The sequence below is a fragment of the Stegodyphus dumicola genome, chromosome 5, assembly GCF_044657685.1.
Source record: "Stegodyphus dumicola isolate Sdum_Otavi_A_Nest chromosome 5, ASM4465768v1".
NCBI lineage: Eukaryota > Metazoa > Arthropoda > Arachnida > Araneae > Eresidae > Stegodyphus > Stegodyphus dumicola.
In genome coordinates, this window is record NC_140772.1 from 224,463,294 (window position 1) to 224,484,404 (window position 21,111).

The window sequence follows — 21,111 nt, forward strand, 5'->3', positions numbered from 1 at the left end:
ATAAACTTCATTTTCAATCTTTTTAGACTTCGTATAATATCCGTAAAAGTGACGAATGAAATATACCATAAAGGCAGTAGTTTCTTTCAGAACATTCGAATTCGTATAATATGCGTAAAAGTGACGAATAAAATATACCATCATGGCGGTAATTTTATCAGTACATTCGGATTCGTATAATTTTCGTAAAAATAACGTGTGGAAAATAACGATCAAGAGTCAACAGTAACTTCAGCCTTTTTCATTCGTATAAATTTCGTAAAAGTAAGGTGCAAAAAATACCATACCCTTATTTCACCAAAATTATACGTATATTTTTGGAGACGTGCTGCCTGGGTCACTCTCGTATTAACAAATAAGCAAACACAAATCAAAAACTCTAATTAATCCTAGCACCTAAAATTTAACATCTTCTTAAAACAGTAAGTTATACGAAATAAATAAATTCACAAAATCAGTTACTGATTCGATCCTGGTCACGGTTCGAATCCTGGTCACGGCACCAATGTTAAATTTTGCCGTGAGAGGATTTAAAGTTCAAACAAAATATATATATATATATATATATATATATAAACTTATCTTGAAGGGACATCTTGAAGCGGAGGACTCTTATCTTATCCCGCGTTGATGTCGGCCGGGCTCATCTTGACACTGGTTCTAAAAATGTAGACTCCACTTCACTACTGTAGAACAGAAACAGGAGCACTGCTGCCCAGGACGGCTATCCGCTTGGTCCTGAAAGTCCTATGTCAACACGCAGGTAACTCGTTCAAATTTCGCCGGTCAGAAACGTTGTAGCTAGGAAATTACGGCTCGCCTGTTCTTACTCATCCCAAGAGCAAGCTTCACGGGTAACGTCCCAAGTAAGTTCCACCCACCAGTCAGTAAGGGAGAGAATCCAACTCCAATTTTCTTCAAGCCAGTTTTCAAGAGCAACGTCCACAAGTCCAGCAAACCCGAAAGTCAGCGAGTCCAAGAGTAAGAGAGTCCAGAGTAAGTGTGTATCCAACTCGAATTTCCTTCGTCTGCTTCACAAAACGGGCTCCCACTATGGCTTCACTTATCGCCCCCTTAATTATGGCAAAATCTTCGTTTTCCACTCCAGAATGCGGAAATAAGGGTGATCGCGCATGCGCGCCCTTCTTCACTTAGCCAACAACCGGACCCTCAATCGCCAAAAAACCTGAATGACTTACATTGAAAGACAAGTAGCAACCTTTGACCTTTCCGTCACGTACTTTCCTCTCTTAAGGTCAACTAACAATGAAAATTCTTTCTCGAACATTCTAAAGCGCGCGAAATCATGACTTGGCGAAAATTGCCTCCCTTTCCCTGCTTCTTTCACAATGAATAAAAGTTTGTACAAGTTTTGCAAATAAAAGAAAATAAATAATATTCATTTATACTAAATAATATTTCCCGAAGCATCTGTTTCTCCCCAAAATTAAAGCCTTAAATTAAATAATTCAGAATCAAAATAAAATTTAAATTTCCATAAATCATAAAATCATTCACATAGTTTTTATAACGCTATCGGATAATTTCTCTACATAACAATATTATATGTCCAATCTTAAATTTTTATTAATGCGCCTAAAGTAACCTTGTAATTTTATATACCTGTAAATACTTTAAGCAGAATGACTATAGATCCATAAATACATATGTATGAAAGTAAACAATTTAGGATATTTGTAGCATTGAAAAATTCGCTTACTTCACTTTTTATTTCAAATATTTGTGAAAACAAGATTATATCTATTTATCTATTAATGTAAATACACACACCTATATATATATATTTAGAGAGAGAGAGGAAGAGAAACAAATAATATGGTTTATTGATGCTTAAATAAAATTAATTTAGTAAATCTGCTTCGAATATTTTCTCTCTGTTTAGATTCATTGTAACATGCAACTGCATGATACATTCTGATTTTTAAATATTGAAGTATCACTGCTTTAATTAATTTAATCAGGTGGTTTTTATCTGGCTCATCATCATAAATATGGTCTTGAAGAGAAGGAAATATATGTGTTCCTACGCTTTTTAAGACTATTAGAGTCATGAAATTTATAATATTTTTTTTTATTCAATTTAAACTCCTTTTCAGTCTGCCTAAAAATTATTTCTGCATTTTTGCAGATCATTAGGACGTCACTGGAAGGAGAAGTCAAACCTTTACATCCAGATTTATAATATTTGAAACCTAGCAAACCATCATATGGTTCTGTTGAAACTAAAGCTGAGAAACAGATATTAAATTTTACTTTATAAGCTAAGCTTTTAACAACAAAACCAGCTATATAAGATGTATACTTTTCGTTCTTAAATATTCTTATTTTTGATTAGTTATAATGCTAGGAATTAAAATTGACCTATAATTTAAAAAAGCAGCAAAAAATTATAAATTTTAAAGAAAAACTTTCAAAAATTCATTTTTAGGCATAGTATTTAGCTATAGTTTAGTATTAGTTATAGTTTTAGTAATTGAAGAGAAAATTACTTGGTTGAATTTTTCTGTTAGTTCAGATTAAAAATATTATTTTTTAAAAGAAGAAGTTACAAATTCGCTTACATCATAGGAAAAGCTAAAAATATATACAAGCGTGAAAGCATGCAACAGCTTTATAATTATTTAGAACATTAATTATGCTTGAAAAACATGCTAAGTATTTAAAAAGCAATCTCAGTGTCAAAAATAAAAATATTTAAAAATACTAACTTGTGAAATGTGGCACTACCACCAGCTTTTTTGTGACAATTGTACGCACTGCAATAGCCAACCATTCCTAATTTTTGGAAGTCATCCCTACTCCTTCGGATGTGATCAAGGTGACAACCGGTAACGCGCCAGACAAGGGAGAAAACGCAATTGGGTTAGTATATTTCTTATAAGATCCATGATGACAAGCATAAGGTGGTCTACCATAATAAGCTGTTTCTCCCCGTTTTGGCGTTAAGGCTGTTCTCCGAACCTTATCCCATTCAAGATATGAACGATGTTGCAGTTAATATTAAATCCGCTAAATCCAGTACAGAAAAACTTTCTATCGCTTTCTTAGCAGTGAAGATTGCTCTTGATTTCGCAGAAGAGGAAAACTAAGTTCTAATAAATTTTACTTCATGTTACTGCCTGACGTTCCAATAGATGGCGACATCCAAGCGACGATGTTTACACCAGAAACTTTCCACTTTAAATAAAGTTGATTTATTTCTCACTAAGACGTACCCCGCAGGGTAAATAACTTCTGAGTAAAAGTCCCCAGGACTATATACTCATAGATACCTCAATTCATACCAAGTTGGCCTTGCTTGGGCTCAACGTTTCACTCTTCGCTGTTGTTATTTACATAATCGCAGATGGCAACGTCTCCCCTGAAATAGTATTGAGAATTGTGTCGTTGTGGCGTGAGTTTTAGGATTTTTATCTAAGGGTGATTTGAATCTTTATGCATCCTATTTATGTATAACTTTCTTGAATGTGATTAAATATTTATATGCTTGAGAAAAGTGTAAATTAATATTATATATTTATTTCAGGAAGATGGGTCGTCGTCCGGCCAGATGGTGAGTATCTAATCATTGAGCCTCTAAAATTAGTGAAGTGTTAATCTGAATTTTATTTGCATTGTTACCGAAGCTCCTAAAGCTTTTTGAGATGTACGACTCAGTATTAAATAAGTTCCAATAAATGTGTACATCTCTTCCTTACAGTTATCGGTATTGTAAAAATAAGCCGTACCCTAAATCAAGGTTTTGTCGAGGTGTGCCTGGTAAGTTTTTCTCCTAATTCATAACATTGTGTTAGATGTAGTATTTATATGATTGTATTATTGAAAAGTGTGACTTACTGAAAAAGCATGTTTATATTATTACAATTTAGTAATTGTAATTAATCGTATGTTGAACTTAACTACGTTCTTGTAACTTTTCCAAATATTTTTCACATTGGGCATTGAAGTGAACAATTATGAGTAATTTTAGAAACAATTATGAGTAATAAATATTTAAAAAATAAAAATAACCGCTTTTCTGCAATTATGAGTAATTGTAGAAAAGCGGTTGGATACTGCTATCATGTGGATATTGCTTACTATTTAAAAAATGAGATAGCCGACAAAAGTAAATGCTAGCTTTCAATTAATTTATACTCATCCTTTCTATTTTATTTTAATGCCGGAATCGATTTGGCAATTTTATTGGTTTTATGTTTATGCTTTGAATATTTCTGAAGCACATGAGGACTGACTGCCCAAGGAAAACTGGTCCATGTTTACGTAACACATTGGGAGATGCCAGTATGGTTGTATGACGAATCATTTTTGTTCTTGTATTATCTTAAGCTTTTTTTTCTTGTAGTTATATTTAAAACTTCATGTGTGTTTAAATGGCCTGAAAATGTCGCCTCTTTTATTTTATGTAAAAGACGGTAACCTTCAGGCTAAACTATATGCGAGAAGTGTGTAGATATCATGCAGATTATGTGGCATGTTAATCAAGGACTCTTGCTACAATTAACTTTTTGTATAGCTACATTTACTTTATGCCAAATAGCAAAATTAGCACCTGTACAAAGGATTGAAAAGATTTTTTTTTCAATAATGATCTTGATGATGTGCGTAAAGTAATGAGAAGATTTGATATTGCATCCATTCCACTGTATAATGTGTTATGGACTAAAGATAAATAAATAGTTGGTAATTACCAGGTAGTGTAAAATTTTAAGAATGTAATTTGTTTGATATTGGTATCTCATTTGTATTCTTTACATATGTTCCATTCTGAAAGCGTAATATGAATTGTATATCCTGACTGCTTTTATACTTATTTCATATAATATGAAGAAGTGTTGCTTTCAGGAAAAATAAATGCTAGAAGTGTGTAGATAACCTGCAAATTGTGGCATGTTAATCAAGGATTCTAGGCACAAATTATATGTATTCATTCAGTGGCTGTAAAATTTAAAAATGTCTGTTTTAGTATTTTAATCAGCTTTACTTCAGTACACTGCAGAGTAAAATAGATTATTTCATTGTGTGTTGTATTCATTCAAGAGACTGCCAGTTTGGTAAAGCTGTTACTTGTAAAAATTTTTCAGTGGTAAACTAGTTCAAATTAAATTTCAATATTTATTTGGGTAATTCATTTCTATTTAGTTAGTATAGCTAATTTGAATCCCATAACAAATTACATCTGCATTATAAATAACAAAATTAGATGACTTAAGTTTTGTATGATGCATAATATGTAGGAAGTATAGCCTTTTAAATGCAACTTTGGCTTTCTTCCAAATCACTTTAATCAACCATAAGAGGTATTAATTATGTATCACACAAAGGAGAGGTTGTTTGAAAGTCTTCTTTGCATGGTAAAAAGGGAAATTAAGTCCTCGTGGTCATCCAATATTTTCTTGATGAGGGTCTGAGAATGAGTGGCTGACTGGCGTGAAGCAACAGAAAGCTTCTCTTGCAATCATATTACAGTATGTGTAACTGCTCCAGGAATATTCGCAAACCATGTGCACAATTCCACTCAAATTAAATGCGAACTATGCATTATAAGAAAAACATTGAACTATGCAACTTTTCAATCACGTATTTTATCCAGAAAATGAAACAAAATACTGAACACGATATATTTAATTTTTTATCATCCTTTTTTTAGACTCAGTTGGATAACCACAATTTAATTTCCCCTTTTTTAGACTTTTGTTTTGTCTTTGTGTAGTGGCAATTTTTTGCGCTAAATGACAATTTAGCACCGGTGACAATTTTAGCGCCAAAAATTACCACTACACAAAGGCGGAATAAGTCGAAATTGCAGAAACAAGGCATTGTGCACTCCCTTGACTTTGTCCACATGCACATTGATATATTTTGACCTAAAAAGTCAAAGGAGCACCCAGTTCTAGGTAAAAGTATATTTATGGAACATTCAACTACTCATGTTACCATAAATGAAACAACTTGACGATAATACAAAGGGTTACCTTTCAGTCTACTCTGTTAGTTGACTTTCAAATACTGTTATGCCAAACTAAGAGTAATGAGACTTGTAATTCAAATTATAAGGCAGATAGTACAGAATGGTTGATGTCACAGCAGCATGATGCTTTCTAAGAAAATTTAGGCTATGCAGCCGTAGTGTAAATGTATTAGTTCCAGCAATAAATTTTAATGTTAGAAATTAATATATATAGTGCTGTAGAATGTCAGAAGTTTTGAAACAAAATTGTGATTAATTTTTCTCTTGATTCAGTTTGTTTTATAATATAAAATTCTTTTGATACTTCGTGATGTGTTCCAAAATTTAAAGTTAATAATTGCAATTTCTTTAGCTAATTTGGCATCCCTTTTAATTATTCATTTGAAGCAAATGCTTCATTTGCTTCCCCTTGCTTTGCTGTTTCAGTATACAAATTTTAACAATTATAAAATCTTGAAATTAAAGTATTCTTATTAGGTTAATATGTTTGAAAAAAGTTGTAAAGTATTATGTTAACAAAAAAAGATTCTGGGCATTTGTGAGAGGGAGTTTAGTTATTTTGCATTTTATTGTAGAGATAATATTTGCTACTGTTATGTCCCTTCCATAGATACATATTTTTCATTTCTTCCTTTTTGGGGAAGCAGTTGAATATAATACAATAAAAGAGCCATTATAGTGTGCAACAGAAGTTTTAAAAAAGTGACATTTTGGAATAATTCATAGTAAATTAGTCATTCAAACAGCATGCATCCCAAAACATCTTATTTAGAATTTCATATCGCAGAATTTTTTTGACATATGAAAAAAGGTCTTTAAGGACATTTATCATTAAACAGTGAATAAAATTCTTATTAGAAATGACAGAAAATGTAAGCAATGATTGTGTATTTCAATATGCAGGCTGAAGATGGCACTATAGGTTAACAAAAACATGTTTATCATTTTCTCCTGGGTATCATGTATCATTTTTCATTTTGCTATAATAAATACCAATAGGTTTTAAATACTATATTTATCAGTGTGCATTTTTTATCATTTATATTTTATTTATTTTTTCAATAAACCAACCAGTTTATCCTGTATAAAGTTGTTCCTCCTAAACTTGCTAATTGAAAATCAACTGTAGCCAGAAATATCCTGAAACTGTTACCTATTTCATGTTATGTGAGAGAGGTGTAGGATTCAGGATAAATAAAAGCATATGGTGTGTAGATAACATGCAAAATGTGGCATGTTTATCAAGGACATGTGTTACATATTTCTGTATTTATTTTAATATATACATACTTGTGTCATTGAACTGAGAATTGATAAAAATGTTCATGCACATAACATTTTAGTGTTAGTTAAGAGGTGTACACATCCCATAGCTGCCAACTCTCCCTTTTTTTTCCCCTTGCCCTGAATTGTGTAAATTTCGTTCTCACATTCCTAATAATCATAATTTTTGTTATTAAATTTTATTTGATGTAGATAATCTCTCCAAGCATTTATAGAATTTTATATGAAATGTCAACTAAATGTTTAATCAGTATGTAAAGTTGTAGGAATCCATTTTGGAACAGGGAACATAAAAAATATGCTATGCTTTCAATGAGATTGAAACTCTGGACCATCCGATTGCTAGCTGGGCATGCTTCTCTAATTGCAGTTAGACATAATCAGTGAATTGAATTAACTTCATCGTATTTCATTTTGTGTCGCTTTAAAGTGACAGTTTTATTTTTTTTTGAGGCAGGAGAAGTTAAAACTGCAATGTTCTTGCTGGGATTTGAATTCTGTGCTAGTGCAATTAGCTCGTGAAAATTTGTGATAGGAAGGCGGAAAGTATCTTACAAATTACTAAGTTTTCCCACACAATAGTATGCTCATTAAATATTAATTTTATTTTTACCATGTTTAAAACTACTTTGATAAACTGAAGCTTTCCTTCCCTTTCCCACTTGGAATTTCTCATTATAAAAGTGTAAAGTAAATTATAAAATGAAATTAATCAGAAAACATAAAAGTTACAACATGTAATTAATATATAATATCAAAATTGTTATACAAACAGTTGGATAAACTGAATCATACATTATAAAGTGAATACAAATCAATTTTGGTTTTTTTTTAAATGTTGCCACAGTTCAGCACAAAAACCTGGAAACTCAAGTCTTTTGGTTGGTGAACTCTCCGTTTTTCATATTTCAAGGTGGCAGCTATAACATCAATATGCGTCATGGTATTTGAGCATCAAGTTTCTAAAAATATGAATTTTCAAAAAGTATGCAAGATTGATTGTGTGTGTTAATTTTATTTCTGTATTATCAGTTCTATAATATAGCAGTGGGAAAAAAATTCAAATTCAGAAGTATTAAATAAGTGTTGAATATAATTATGAAAGTATTCAGCTAACGTAATACAGTATAAAGTCTCTAATCTGGACCTGAAAGCCACAAACTTAAGCATGTGCGTTTGATGAGCGCGTCCGCTACGCATGCGTGTAAAGCCAGTAAAGTGTTTACCCATGTGTGCTTCCAATAGTGAAGAAAGTAACAGAGAACGTTATGGAAAACGAAAAAATTTCGATTGACAAGTTAGTCGGTATTTTCGACACAGCAGGTACAGGACTTGAACAGTGGAACTTTGTAACTGAACAAGAAATTATGTTTATAGAATTAAAAAGAAAGTATTAGCACAAAAAACGAAGCAACTTAAACAACTAACGTTGATAGAAATGTTTACTAAAGTAAACAAATATTAAGCTTTTTTTTTTTTGTAAATTTTGATTCCCTTTAGATCATAATTGCTCTTTATTTCATAAATTAGTTTCATATTTTTAATTTTAATTTCTGCATGCCATCTTACCAGATTTAAATTGATATCTATAATCTGGAAAAATCCCTAATCCAAAATCGCCGAAGTCCCGACGAGTGCGGATTACGGACTTTGTACTGCATTATATTTATGTAGTTTAAGCAGTATGAAATGACACTAATTTAAGTGAGTGAAGCCTAACTTATTGCCAGCCTCTTTGTCAATAAGAAGTATGGTTATGCTGTTAGGTGATAATAATGCATTTATTTTGGTAAATTGCATAGATAGCATTTTCACCAATATTTTATTTGCAACATTTAAGGCTGTAAAATTTGCAATATAAAATCAGATAGCCTGATATACAGTAAAGTTTTGAACTTATTTTTATAGATCCAAAGATACGTATTTTTGACCTTGGAAGGAAAAAAGCAAAAGTAGATGAATTACCACTTTGCGTTCACCTGGTTTCAAATGAATTTGAGCAGATATCATCTGAAGCTTTAGAAGCTGGACGTATCTGTGCAAATAAATATTTAGTAAAGATGTGTGGAAAAGATTCATTTCATTTAAGAATGCGATTGCATCCTTTTCATGTAATTCGAATCAACAAAATGTTGTCGTGTGCTGGAGCGGATAGGTGAGTCGCTACAATTTGTTTAAATAATCTTTGCTAAACTTGTATGGCATTGTTTCAGTTTTATTAGTCTTGCATAGTTTTAAAATTAAGATGGGAAGTGAAGCATTTGCATCTAAACTTATTAGCTTTTCATTTTACACAGTTTTGTTTCCATTTTCTTTTTCACGTTTGAAATTTTTTATGAGTGTAAAATTGCTTAAAATAATCACTTCAGAAAAATGCTTATGTCTAGTTGAAGAAAATCATATTTTATGTACAAGTTTTACTCCAAAATAATGTTATTTTAAATTATGCCATAGGAGAAATACGTGAATTTATTTCTTTTTTGTTTGAAATAATTTTACATTTATTTTAATAAATTTAAAATGCTTATTTTGATGTACTTGTTAGTCATTTTTACTGGTTATTTTGAAAATTCGAAAATGTGCTCTAAGCATGTTGTTCAAATAAAAGTAAATATATTTAAAATCTTGTTGCAAATTTGGAGGTTTGTAATTATTTTAGAAATTTTAAGAAAGATGTATAACAGATGATTTATTATTTAGCCTCTCAGACTGCCTTGTTCTCTAATTATCTAATAAGTTATTTTCTATATTCTGTACCACTGGCTAAAGTATTTACTGCTATTGGTAGCTTGTGCGAGAAATTTTAAAGTAATTTTAAAAATATGAAAGTTGGTGCATAAAATAATAAAACTATTAACTGTCAATTAGGTCAAATATAGAAACACTAAAAACACTGGTTGCATTATGAAAAAAGTAGCATGATTTTCATAATATGAAAAGTGTGTTTTTGTTCTCGGGTAGTTGTATTGCAACATTCTTAGCGTATTTTGCTGTATTTAATTGCTTCAGTTTGTATTTCATTCCATTATAAATTTGATAAATGTGAGTGATTATAGTTGCAAAATTTGAAATGTAGCGATTGGAAATACAGAATTTTTTTTTCCCGTGTGTCAGCTACATTTTTTGTGCATATGGAAGAATCTATGCTTAAGAGCTCTATTTTTGTCAGGTTTTAAAAGAATGCAGTCAGCACTTTTCTTTTGATTCATGAATCACCAGAAGACTGGCTGAATTCAGAACACCTGCATAAACCAAATCATCACTTTTAAACATCACTTTAAATCATCACTTCTAAACCAAGGATTTCAATTTTCAAACGAACAAAAAAGATTTCTGATGGTCCATAAATGCCTGTAATCCATAGCAACTTCTGAATGTAAACAAAGTTTTGATTTTTAGATAATTCAGCGTGGTGAATACAAAAATGTTTCTTTATAAGTACGCGAATGAACTTTTTTTTACAAAAGTGCATCGGTTATAAAATATGTAAATTAAAAGTTAATTTATTTCATAGAATTTATTTTATTATGCAATATTAACTCTATAATAATTATCGATCATGAGAGTAAATTTTTCCTTTTAGATAAATCATTACTTTTGAGTATGTTCTATTGTCTAAATACTGAGTTTATGTGGTTAATGTATGTAAGGAATTCATTTTTCTGCAGCTTTTCAGACATTTGCAGCATTTTAGACAATGCATTTTTATAAAATACATTGTAAGGTATATTTTAATTTAATTTTTAATTCTTTCCTTGTTTCAACTTGCATATCTCCAACAGATTGAGTTTTTGGAATTGTGTTGAATGCAAATGAGTAAGAAGTAGTATTTAAGGAAGATTCATTTTACTTTGTGAGAGAGGTAAGAATCCTGAGTAGTGCGTGTTTGCCTTCAGGCCAAGCGTCGTTAGGTGCTGTTATGTTCGGCCGTATATTATGTGCCTATTGCTATTAGTTGGCTACTTTAGATTAGAGGCTAGCTACGTTAAATTTGTTTTGGCTTCGGCTAAGTGATAGTTCCGTATTTCTGAGTTTTTTTAATAGTATATTTATTTACATAGTTTTTCTTCTGTTTGAGTGCAAAGCCCAAATCAGAAGTACCTTCTATTCTTGAACTTCTCTGGTGGAGTTTTAGTAGATAAAAGCAAGATCCTTGAATTTATGCTGGCAATATTAAAATAGCGAAAAAAATATGCCCATCAGTTTGATATTCTGGCCACAGAATAAGTGCCACCCATTTCGTCGACTATATCAGCTGCTCTTTTTGTCATGTTATAAAATGTAATTAACTTCAGATTTCTTCAAATCTCCCGTACTTTCATCAATATGGTCATCGTTGTGCATAGTTGACAAAAGGTTAACACATTTGTTCTTTTCAGCCATATAAGAAAGTAGCATTATATCCTTATGAAACCCCAAGAGAATTGAATGCTGTTCTGTATTTTTATTCGGCACAAATTCAGGTGGGATAATCTTATCCTTGCATATTGTTTCAACGATAGAAATTTTATTTTTCTGTAAGAAATTGGCCAATTCATATCTGATATACCAACTGTCTGTCTCAAACAAAACATGACAATTCTGAAAAATATTTCTCCCAGAATTGTGTAATGGAGCTAAAATGCACTTTGCTTTTTCACAAGAACTGTTGACTTTCTTTTTCTTGTATGACCCATCTGGCTGCTGACTTGAGTAAATCTCCATGTTCAAAGTATAGAAGGTCCTAAAATCAACCACAGTAAATATCTTTATCTTGCAGGTTTCTTAGGCATATACTGCCAAAAGGAGCATCGTCCTTGAAAAGGTTCTAGCTTTTCATGCAGTCTTGTATTCCCCTACATGATATAATTTCTCCACAAAATTTTCAAACAAATCTTTTATTGGAGCTAATTTATCACTCTTTCTTCTGTTATCCCGTGTTCCAAAAGGCACAAAGAATGAAAAGAAAACGCTTATAGTTCATTTGTTTTATGAAAAATATCCAATCTTGTTCCATCAGTCACCCATAATTCTCTAGCATTTACACGGGAGGATTTGTGCAATCCAGCTATGTACGAGTCCTAAAAAAGCAAGAAACTTTTCTTTCTCCATAGGTTTTGCGTCTCTTAAAATTTCCCGAAATATTTTTTACATAAATATTAGAGCATCTCGCAATCATTTCAATCATTGTGTCATCAATATTAGCTTCTATTCATCGATGGGTGAAGCCACATCCTTAGATATATGTGTATTGCCAGGCAATTTTTTTATGATGTTATGGGAGTCTTTGAAATCAAAAGTGTTCTTTCTTCCTTTTTTTTTTTTTTTTTTTTTTTTTTGTATCTTTTCCTACAAAATAGTCAGTTTGATCACAAGGAATGTCTTCTGTAGAGTTGCACTCTTTTTCTGATTCAGACTGACGATCACTAAATATATTGTAAAGTATTTTGCAGTAATTGACAAAATAACAGATGATCTTCTTAATGAAACATATTTTTTTTTTTTTTTTTTTTTTTTTTTTGTTTTGTTTAGGGGGGAGATAGATAATTTGAAAAAAATTCTTTAGTGGCAAATTTTTTGTACAACTACTGGCTGGTAAAACTTCAGAATTCTCATTTTAAACAATTTCTTATGTTGCTGAGCAATGGTTACGTCATACAAATATGGCATTGCCACTTCAATAATAAATAAATATTTATTTGTTAAATAACAAAATATTACAATATCTTCATTATCTGAATCTTGTAAGAATGTTCACCTCTGAAAAGATGTTTGGAAACTTATAAGAAATGATGTTCTGCAAATTGATCTTAAAAGGGACCTAATTCATTGCTATATTCATTAGTGCAATTTAGAATATCCAAAGTGAGAATGGAAAAAGCAATATTCTCATTTCCATTTATGAAATAACCAATGCTGTTGACAAACCCCTGATGAAATTAAACATGACAACATCATTTTCTTCTGAATGCAGCCATACGTATGAAAAAGGCAGATGAAACACTTCTCAAAATGTTGTGTCTGAAATGAGTCGTAAATGCTTTGCGTGAAAAGTTCATGAATTGTTGCCAGACGTTGAAAAACCTATTTTTATTCTAAGAAAGATATTTTTAAATATCTGTTATAGCGAGAGTCTTTGGAAAGACTTCAGCTGATATATTAGTTTTGACAAAGTAGCGAACATGGTGAAGTGAGATTGTTATTATGCCAAGCAGTAATAACTTTAGGGGGCATGACAGTGTGATGGTTCAAGATACGGAATACTGAAGATTCAAACTTAGGTCAAACTACCAGTATTCAGCAATTGTATTGCTCAACTGCTTGTGAACTTGAACAAAAGTATGAATATCTTGTTAGTGAAACCCATGACGTAAGAAAATCGGGAACATTTATAAACTTTTCAAGATTAAAACATGGTCGATTTTGTTATAAATCCCATGATTCTGACATGTTTTAAATACACTCCTGCTACACAGATAGAGGCGGAATGATCTGTCCTGTTTACAACAGATACATCATGTCAATGTAGAATATGAAGGAAAGTTTAGGTTATTTGAATATGGCTATGGACCTGAAGAAAGATGCCGTTTTGAACAACTTTCTAAGGGAAACTGGCTTGTATTTGCATTACATGTGAAGAAAACTAGAAAAATCAACCATGCAGCCAGCTCTTTAACCATGATATGAAACCAGATCAAACTACCAGTATTCAATATCAGTTGTAGGAAAAACCTGAAGAAAATGCTTGCAATATCATGTAATCAGAAATTAACTATTTAATTTGTTGTGTTGCATAGCAAGATTACTTTTGCAAGTGTCAAGGTAGAGAATACTACTTTTTTTTTGTTTCTTTATACAGGTATTTGACCATGGTATTCATTACATATATTCTCTGTCATTCATACAGAATACTAATATTTTTAGTAAAAAGTGTTTTTTTCATTAAGTGCTTTGCTTGTCAATATACTCAAAATTATGTTTAATAATTAGTGCTACTGTATATTTAATAGATTAATGGATTCATTACTAAATAATACATTTAAAAAAAACATTCATTTTACACAAGCAATTTTTCAAAGTTGTTTTTTGAATTTACTTGCCGATAGCTTAAAATATTTTATTTTGAAACGGTCTTTTTCATAATAAATTTGACAATGCCAAGTATCTTTAATAATATTCAAATTCTTTAAAGTAGCATTGTAAATAAAACTAGAATAAACATTATACATCTTGTTATCTTTCAAGATTTATTCAAACTTTGATTAATTACTCAAAGCAGTGGTTTACTAACTTTGATGATCCTGGGAATACATAAAAGTATATTGTCATCTCAGAGAACCAATAATAATATTTTTTTTATTCTAATCATCTATTGTATATATGCACCCAGCATCCTCTGAAAAGTAATTTTTAAAAATGCATTAAAATATATCAAATTTTTAAGCATGAAAACTGATTTAATTCTTATTATTTTAGGTAAAAATAAAAACTTTAATTATTTAAAATGTATATTATTGCGGCCCACATAATAATATACGTTCCATAATATTTTTAACGTAATAATATACGTTCCATAATATTTTAGGAGCTCTGTGGTTCTGAGTGTTTAAAGACTTAAAAATTACATAAGAACACAGCCATACATACTATTCTAAAAAGCCGTGTTATATTCACCCCTCCCCCGCCGATTTTCACCACCTCAGCTGGTAGTAACGCACCGCTAGCCAGTGGTAAAACGGAGCCCCGAACAGACGAAAAATATTCTCTGTCTAAAAGCGAACCAGGTTGCTACTCCCGACAAACCAATTCGCCGGGTTACCAGAACTTTTATCGCTATTTTTGGCGATGTTTACATTTAACGGATCCTTTGCCGAAGTGCTTCCAAATAATGTAATGCAGATGAATCAAAGTTTAATATTGGGGCCAATGGTCAAATTTCTGTGAGTTGGCTGAAGACTTGTTGCCCGCTGTTAAGCATGAAGGTGAAAGCATAATATTTTTTGTATGTTTGTTGTGTTGTATGTTTCATTGCTTCTGGGATGGAAATTTTATTTTTATAAAAAAAATGAATGGTTAAAAATAAAAGGTGAGGCTATTTTCCAGGACTGCTCTAATAACACTAGAACAGATGGTGTGAAAAACGTAACCTTTTAATGTGTTTCGAAGTAATCCCCATCTGCCGTAATACACTTCTATGCTCGGCTGTATAAGTTGTGGAAACAACTTTTTTTAAAGTCCTCTTTCGGAAAGCTCTTCAATGTCGGTGTCACGTTCTTGATGTCTTCAACATCCACAAAGCGTGTTCCTTTGATCCTAGTTTTGAGTTTTGGAACTGAAAAGAAACTGTGGGGGCCAAGTCAGGAGAGTATGGCGGATGATGCAGTTCCATGACCTCATGCTTAGCAAAAAACCTCTTAACTGGGAAAGCAATGTGGTGGCGGACGTTGTCATGCAACATGATGTCGACATTGAAGAGCCTTCTGAAAGAGGACTTTAAAAGTTGTTTCCACAACTTATACAGCCAAGCACAGAAGTGTATTGCAGCAGACGGGGATTACTTCGAAACATAGTAAAACTTATGTTTTTCACATCATCTGCTCTGGTGTTATTAGAGCAGTCCTGGAAATTAATAGCCACACCTTTAAGTATGTTAGTGGAACTTTGAATACATCTGCAAGTGAACTTGCAATGCAGAATTCATTCAGTTTCTATCAGAATAATGATCCTAAACATACAGACCTAAATGCCAGCTTGTGGACAATTGTCCTGAATTTATCAAAGCTATTTTATAGGTTTGAATCATATCAGTATATGGAGCGAGTTGAAGAAAAGAATGGGTAAATGACATTTCTTTGAAACTTCTGGTAAAAGCAATTCTTTATGGAGCAGTGAAACATTCCTACTTGAAACATACTTCATTTCCACTTTATGTAGACTGTTGTCAGAATGAATGAATATTAACCCTCTAAGTGTTATAGGTTTAGCCCTAAAATGTCATTAGCAGCCTAATAGAACTGTTAATGTGCATGCAACAGTAATGCATAACTGCTGCATTTGAAAAACAGATTTCTTCTTATTGGTTGAAATGACATACTGTCTCATTTTTAAATAAAAATGTGAAATATTCAGTCAGACTTACTAAAGCAGCTAGCACCATCTTCAGCAGTATTTCTTTCTTCAATAGTATTTACATTTCGTTCTACAGTTTTTGACTTTTGAAATGATGAAACTGTATATGTTCTTTGTATACTTGTTTTTTTACTGTAACTCGTATTCTCAGGTTAGGTCAGCTTCAACTATAAAATATTTATTAGCTGTTAGATTTATAATTTTTTAACCATTTTCATTTTTCAATCAATAGTCTGTATTTAAGCTATTACAAATCTTTAAAACGTTTATTTTTAATATTTTAAGGCTTCAAACAGGTATGAGAGGAGCTTTTGGGAAACCTCAAGGAACAGTTGCTCGTGTAGATATAGGACAAATGATTATGTCTGTAAGAGCTAAGGATCAACATAAGGAACATGTTATTGAAGCCCTTCGTCGTGCAAAATTTAAATTTCCAGGTCGTCAGAAAGTAAGTAAAGTATATTTTTTATTTTCAGTAATATGCTGTTAATTTGTAGAAAAAAAGTTCATTGTGTGCTGATGCCTCGATATTTGCACAGTTCTAATTGTGTCTTGATTTTTTGTATAGGCTGTCCCGTCAGATTAAACTATATTTATAATATAAATGTTATATATTTACTGACCATGTGCTGAAGATAGTGCTAGCTGCTTTAGTTTTTGAAACAAGCAAGCCAGAACAAAAAGTTGCTTAAAGCCAGTTTGGTAAATAAAGTTGCCATGGAGAATCTGAAAACTACATTTTGAAAGACTTCTGATGCAAAAGCAGCAATTTTACGCTTAGTTGTCATTGTTTTCCCCTTTAGCACTAACTTAAATTAAATAATGTTGCTATAATTAGCATTATGCAGAAACTAATCAGTGTGCAAAGAAATGCTCATTAACACCCTATTAGTAATCATAATACTTGTTTGAGATGAAGCCCTAGTGTGCCATATCCAAACAACCTAATCCAGTGGTCTTGCACTTTCAGTCCCTCTGAAGCAATTTTATGTATGCTGCAATTTCATTTTAATTATTCTGTTGCAGATGTTGTGCTCATAGCTTTAGACGTAAAGATAAGGACTAAACTTATGTGCATGGCTGCTCTTTAGGGACAAAATGAGTAGGGTAGGCTTTGTCAGGTCACATGACTACTGTAATGCAAGAAAATTTCCTTCTTAAGTATGATCAGTTAATTTGCAAGCTGACAACTAATGACACTTCAATATTCTTTAATATCCAGTTGAAGATAAAAGTTAGCTATTTAGTGGTTCATTCAACAATATTGGAATTATCTGAAATAAATGTCTAAAATTTAATATTTAGCTGTCAATATACTTTGGTTACAAAAAATAAATGGTAGAAATATCAGCTCTAGAGTAGAATTGTGGGTGCTCCTTCGATTAGCGACAATTTTTTTTTTTTTTTTTTTTTTTTTTTTTTTTTAAATTTTGCCTATGAAACCTTATTTCTGGTTACCATGATAGTTTTAACTTTGTTTTAGCTTCCTGGTTTTTTTTTTTTTTTTTAATGAAAATAGATTGATGTTTACATGGATAAATTTAAGAGCAGTGCACAATGCCTAGTTGTTGTGCAATTCTGGGATGATTTTTTTTTAAGTGAAAAAAGATTGATGATTGCATGGACACAGAGTTTGTGCAATTCTTTGACTTCTTATTTTGGTTTTGTGTTGCATCCATCTTGAAATTGTGCCTTCCTGGCACAAAAAAAAGAATCTCCAATAAACAAGAGGCACCCAATTGTAAACTTTTAATGAAATTTCTTGCGGGCATTTCTTTATTCTTACTTTCAGATAGAAAATTAATTGTAAACTTAATTTTCGCCTTTTTGTTATTGTTTATTATGTTTTGATAGATATTCAGTATGTGAAAATCATCAAAAGGTATTTAAATTTTTTATTTTAACAATATTTTAAAATTTTATTGAAAAGTGTTCCATCCTGTCAGTTACTTTGTGATCAAGCACATGACCCACATATAATTTAAATTTTCAGACTATTGACCTAGCCTTTCTTCATTCCGAAAAATGATGGTGAAAAGCTTTCTAGTAAACATATGTTTTTTAAACTGTAAGGTCTTTTGTAACTTCACGCTGTGTTCTTGTTTGTATCTAGGGCTCCACTATATGTTGGAATTAGAATTTTGTTTTACATATTTGCAGTATAACTTCAATTGTTATTTAATATACAAGTATTTAATATTGAAGGTAATATTTTGCTGGAGATTATAACTGCATTTACATATAATTATTTTGAATTTTCATGTATATATATTATGGTTATTAGTATTGCTATAAGAATTATTATTTTGGTTTGTTAGGGTTGTTTAATATTGCTATAAAGTGTGATTCATGCTAGGTAGTGTAATTTTATATGATTAACTTAATGTGATTTTGTGATTAGGAATATGTACCTAACACTGCATATTCCTTGATTTGTGTATATATTGGGTCATCTGGAAAGTTCTGTTTTTCAAATCAAAAGACATTCCTATCATATTTTGTTGCTGTTAACAAGGTGAGAGCAGATTTTGAATATGGTCTTTTCTGCTTGCATTGCATAAATCTAGCATATGTTGTGGCATAATTTTTGTTTCAGTACTGTGAAAAACCCAGAAGAAGTTATGGTCTGTTATTTAAAAAATGCTTGTGAGATTGCTTCTAAAAATTGTACTGTATATGATAACACAGCTCAGAGAGGGTTAGGAAGTGCAGAAATTTCAGCTTCTAATATAATGCTCACTCTGGATGTTTTTCTCTGCAAACAAGGACATAGTAAAAGAAGCTGTCTCAGAGAATTAATGTATACAAACTATTATATTCTAAACACAATATACGATCATTTGGAAAACACTGTATATAAGCTGCTGCAAGTGTGGGCACCCCATTCTTTAAGAGAGTAGGATGTGCTTGCTTGAGTTTTGGCATGAGATTTTTTTTGCTAAAACAAGATTTTTTAAAATGGTTCATTACTGGAGATGAAAAGTGGCCATTTTGCAGTCATCTTGCAAGAAGATTGTTGGGTAAGCCAAATGAATCTGCTTTTGTTACATTGAGGAGTTGCATTAAAAAATTAATGCTTAGTGTATGGTGGTAATAAGAGAAAATTTTATTTTATGAATTGCTGCCACCAAATCTGGCAGTTTTAAGAGCAAAATTTAAAGACCCCAGAATTAATAAATTGTCGATCTCCCCCTTTTTCCCCTCGCATCCTCCTGTCATGACAGTGCTTAGTGTATCACATTTTGATGAATATCAAAGGCTTATTGAGTATGGCTGGATTGTATCCCTAATATTCACTAGTCCTTGTCCCATTGAATTTTTTTTCGTAGTGACTTGAAAATTCTCTGAATGGCCTGGAGTTCACTTCTTTGGAGTTTATCTCACAGCACTTTGGTTTATGAAACAAAGTCTTAGAACAAAGTGGTACTTATGTGGTTCAATGAAATTTTCTTGTGCATTTGTATTTATCATCAAAAGACTGCAAGTTATTTAATATTTCTTCAGTATTGTTTACTCCATACCATTGTAAATTGTCATAGGAAGCTGCTGTATAACCATAGGCTGGAACCTGGTGTAAGTGAATATTTGTCATTGTAAATACTTTCTTTTATCAAAAATATACACTGGCAAAAAGGAATTTGCACAATTACACTCTATCATAAGAAAAGCTCTCGCCAGTTAGTCTGCAGACGTAGGGATGTCTTGAAGAGGAATGATAAACTATTTTCCCGTCAGCCAGCGGTCTCCAAAAACAAAAAGCAACCCTTGGTTTGACCCTATTTGAAATATACTAGCTCTGCTGCTATAGCGACCCCCTAGACACTGTGATGGGAGCTATTATTCTTATAGACAGATATTACTAATTTTGTATAGATGATCTGTCTCAAAAGAGCAAGTACTAAGTATATAAATTTTGAGTGATTAGACACCGTCTGAGCTGATTATTTTTAACATTACTTTGTAATTATTAATTTGAACACTGTTCTCCCAGTGCAGTTTTATATTTTGTGCTGGTGATTATAAGTTTTTTTTTTTACTTTTCAGATTGCTGTTTCAAAAAAGTGGGGTTTTACAAAGTGGGATAAAGAAGAATATGAAGCAATGCGAGCAGATGGTCGTCTGAAGCCAGATGGATGTTATTGTCACTATTATAACAACCATGGGCCTTTTGATGTTTGGGTTGATATGCAGCGAGAATTAAGAGGACTTGATTAATGTAAGAGTTATATGTAATTAATTAAAGTCCTGAATAAGTACTGGATTTTTCAGTGTCCATTTTCTTTTAAAGTGAACATTAAATTTTAAACTACAGTAAAACCACAGCATAACTAAACTTACTTAAACTGTATCATCTTATTTTATGAAAGCACTGAAATTATCTCTGTATTTGGTACTTAGAACAGTACTTTTGCTTTATATTTATTGCACATAACATATCAGTAGAATACCTTTGGTGGTAGGTTTATAAGGAAATATTAAATTTTCTCCCCTTTTTTACTTAGTTTAGAATAAAATTTCTAACTAGAGATGGCATGTTAAACAGGGTTCGTACGGTCCTTAAAAGTCAGCCATAATTGGGAGAAGGTTCTTAATTTTAATCATGTGAAATTTCTGTCTGTATGACTGAAATTTTAAGTGTGAATTGCCATTTTTGAGGTATATTTTTGGCGATTCACTGATAAATATGGTTATATTTTGAATGGGTTATAATGTGTTCCTATTTCTAA

The 21,111-nt window shown here is 31.5% G+C and overlaps 1 protein-coding gene across 1 annotated transcript; it reads left to right on the top strand.

Annotated features, from left to right (window-relative positions):
- Positions 1–3,337: 3,337 nt before the first annotated feature.
- Positions 3,338–20,640, top strand: RpL10 (ribosomal protein L10). Its single transcript, XM_035358466.2, has 6 exons — positions 3,338–3,441; positions 3,548–3,574; positions 3,722–3,780; positions 9,185–9,431; positions 16,670–16,832; positions 20,429–20,640. Exons 2-6 carry the CDS (start codon positions 3,552–3,554, stop codon positions 20,597–20,599), a joined length of 663 nt encoding a protein of 220 aa, XP_035214357.1. The 5' UTR covers positions 3,338–3,441; positions 3,548–3,551; the 3' UTR covers positions 20,600–20,640.
- The last annotated feature ends 471 nt before the right edge of the window (positions 20,641–21,111 follow it).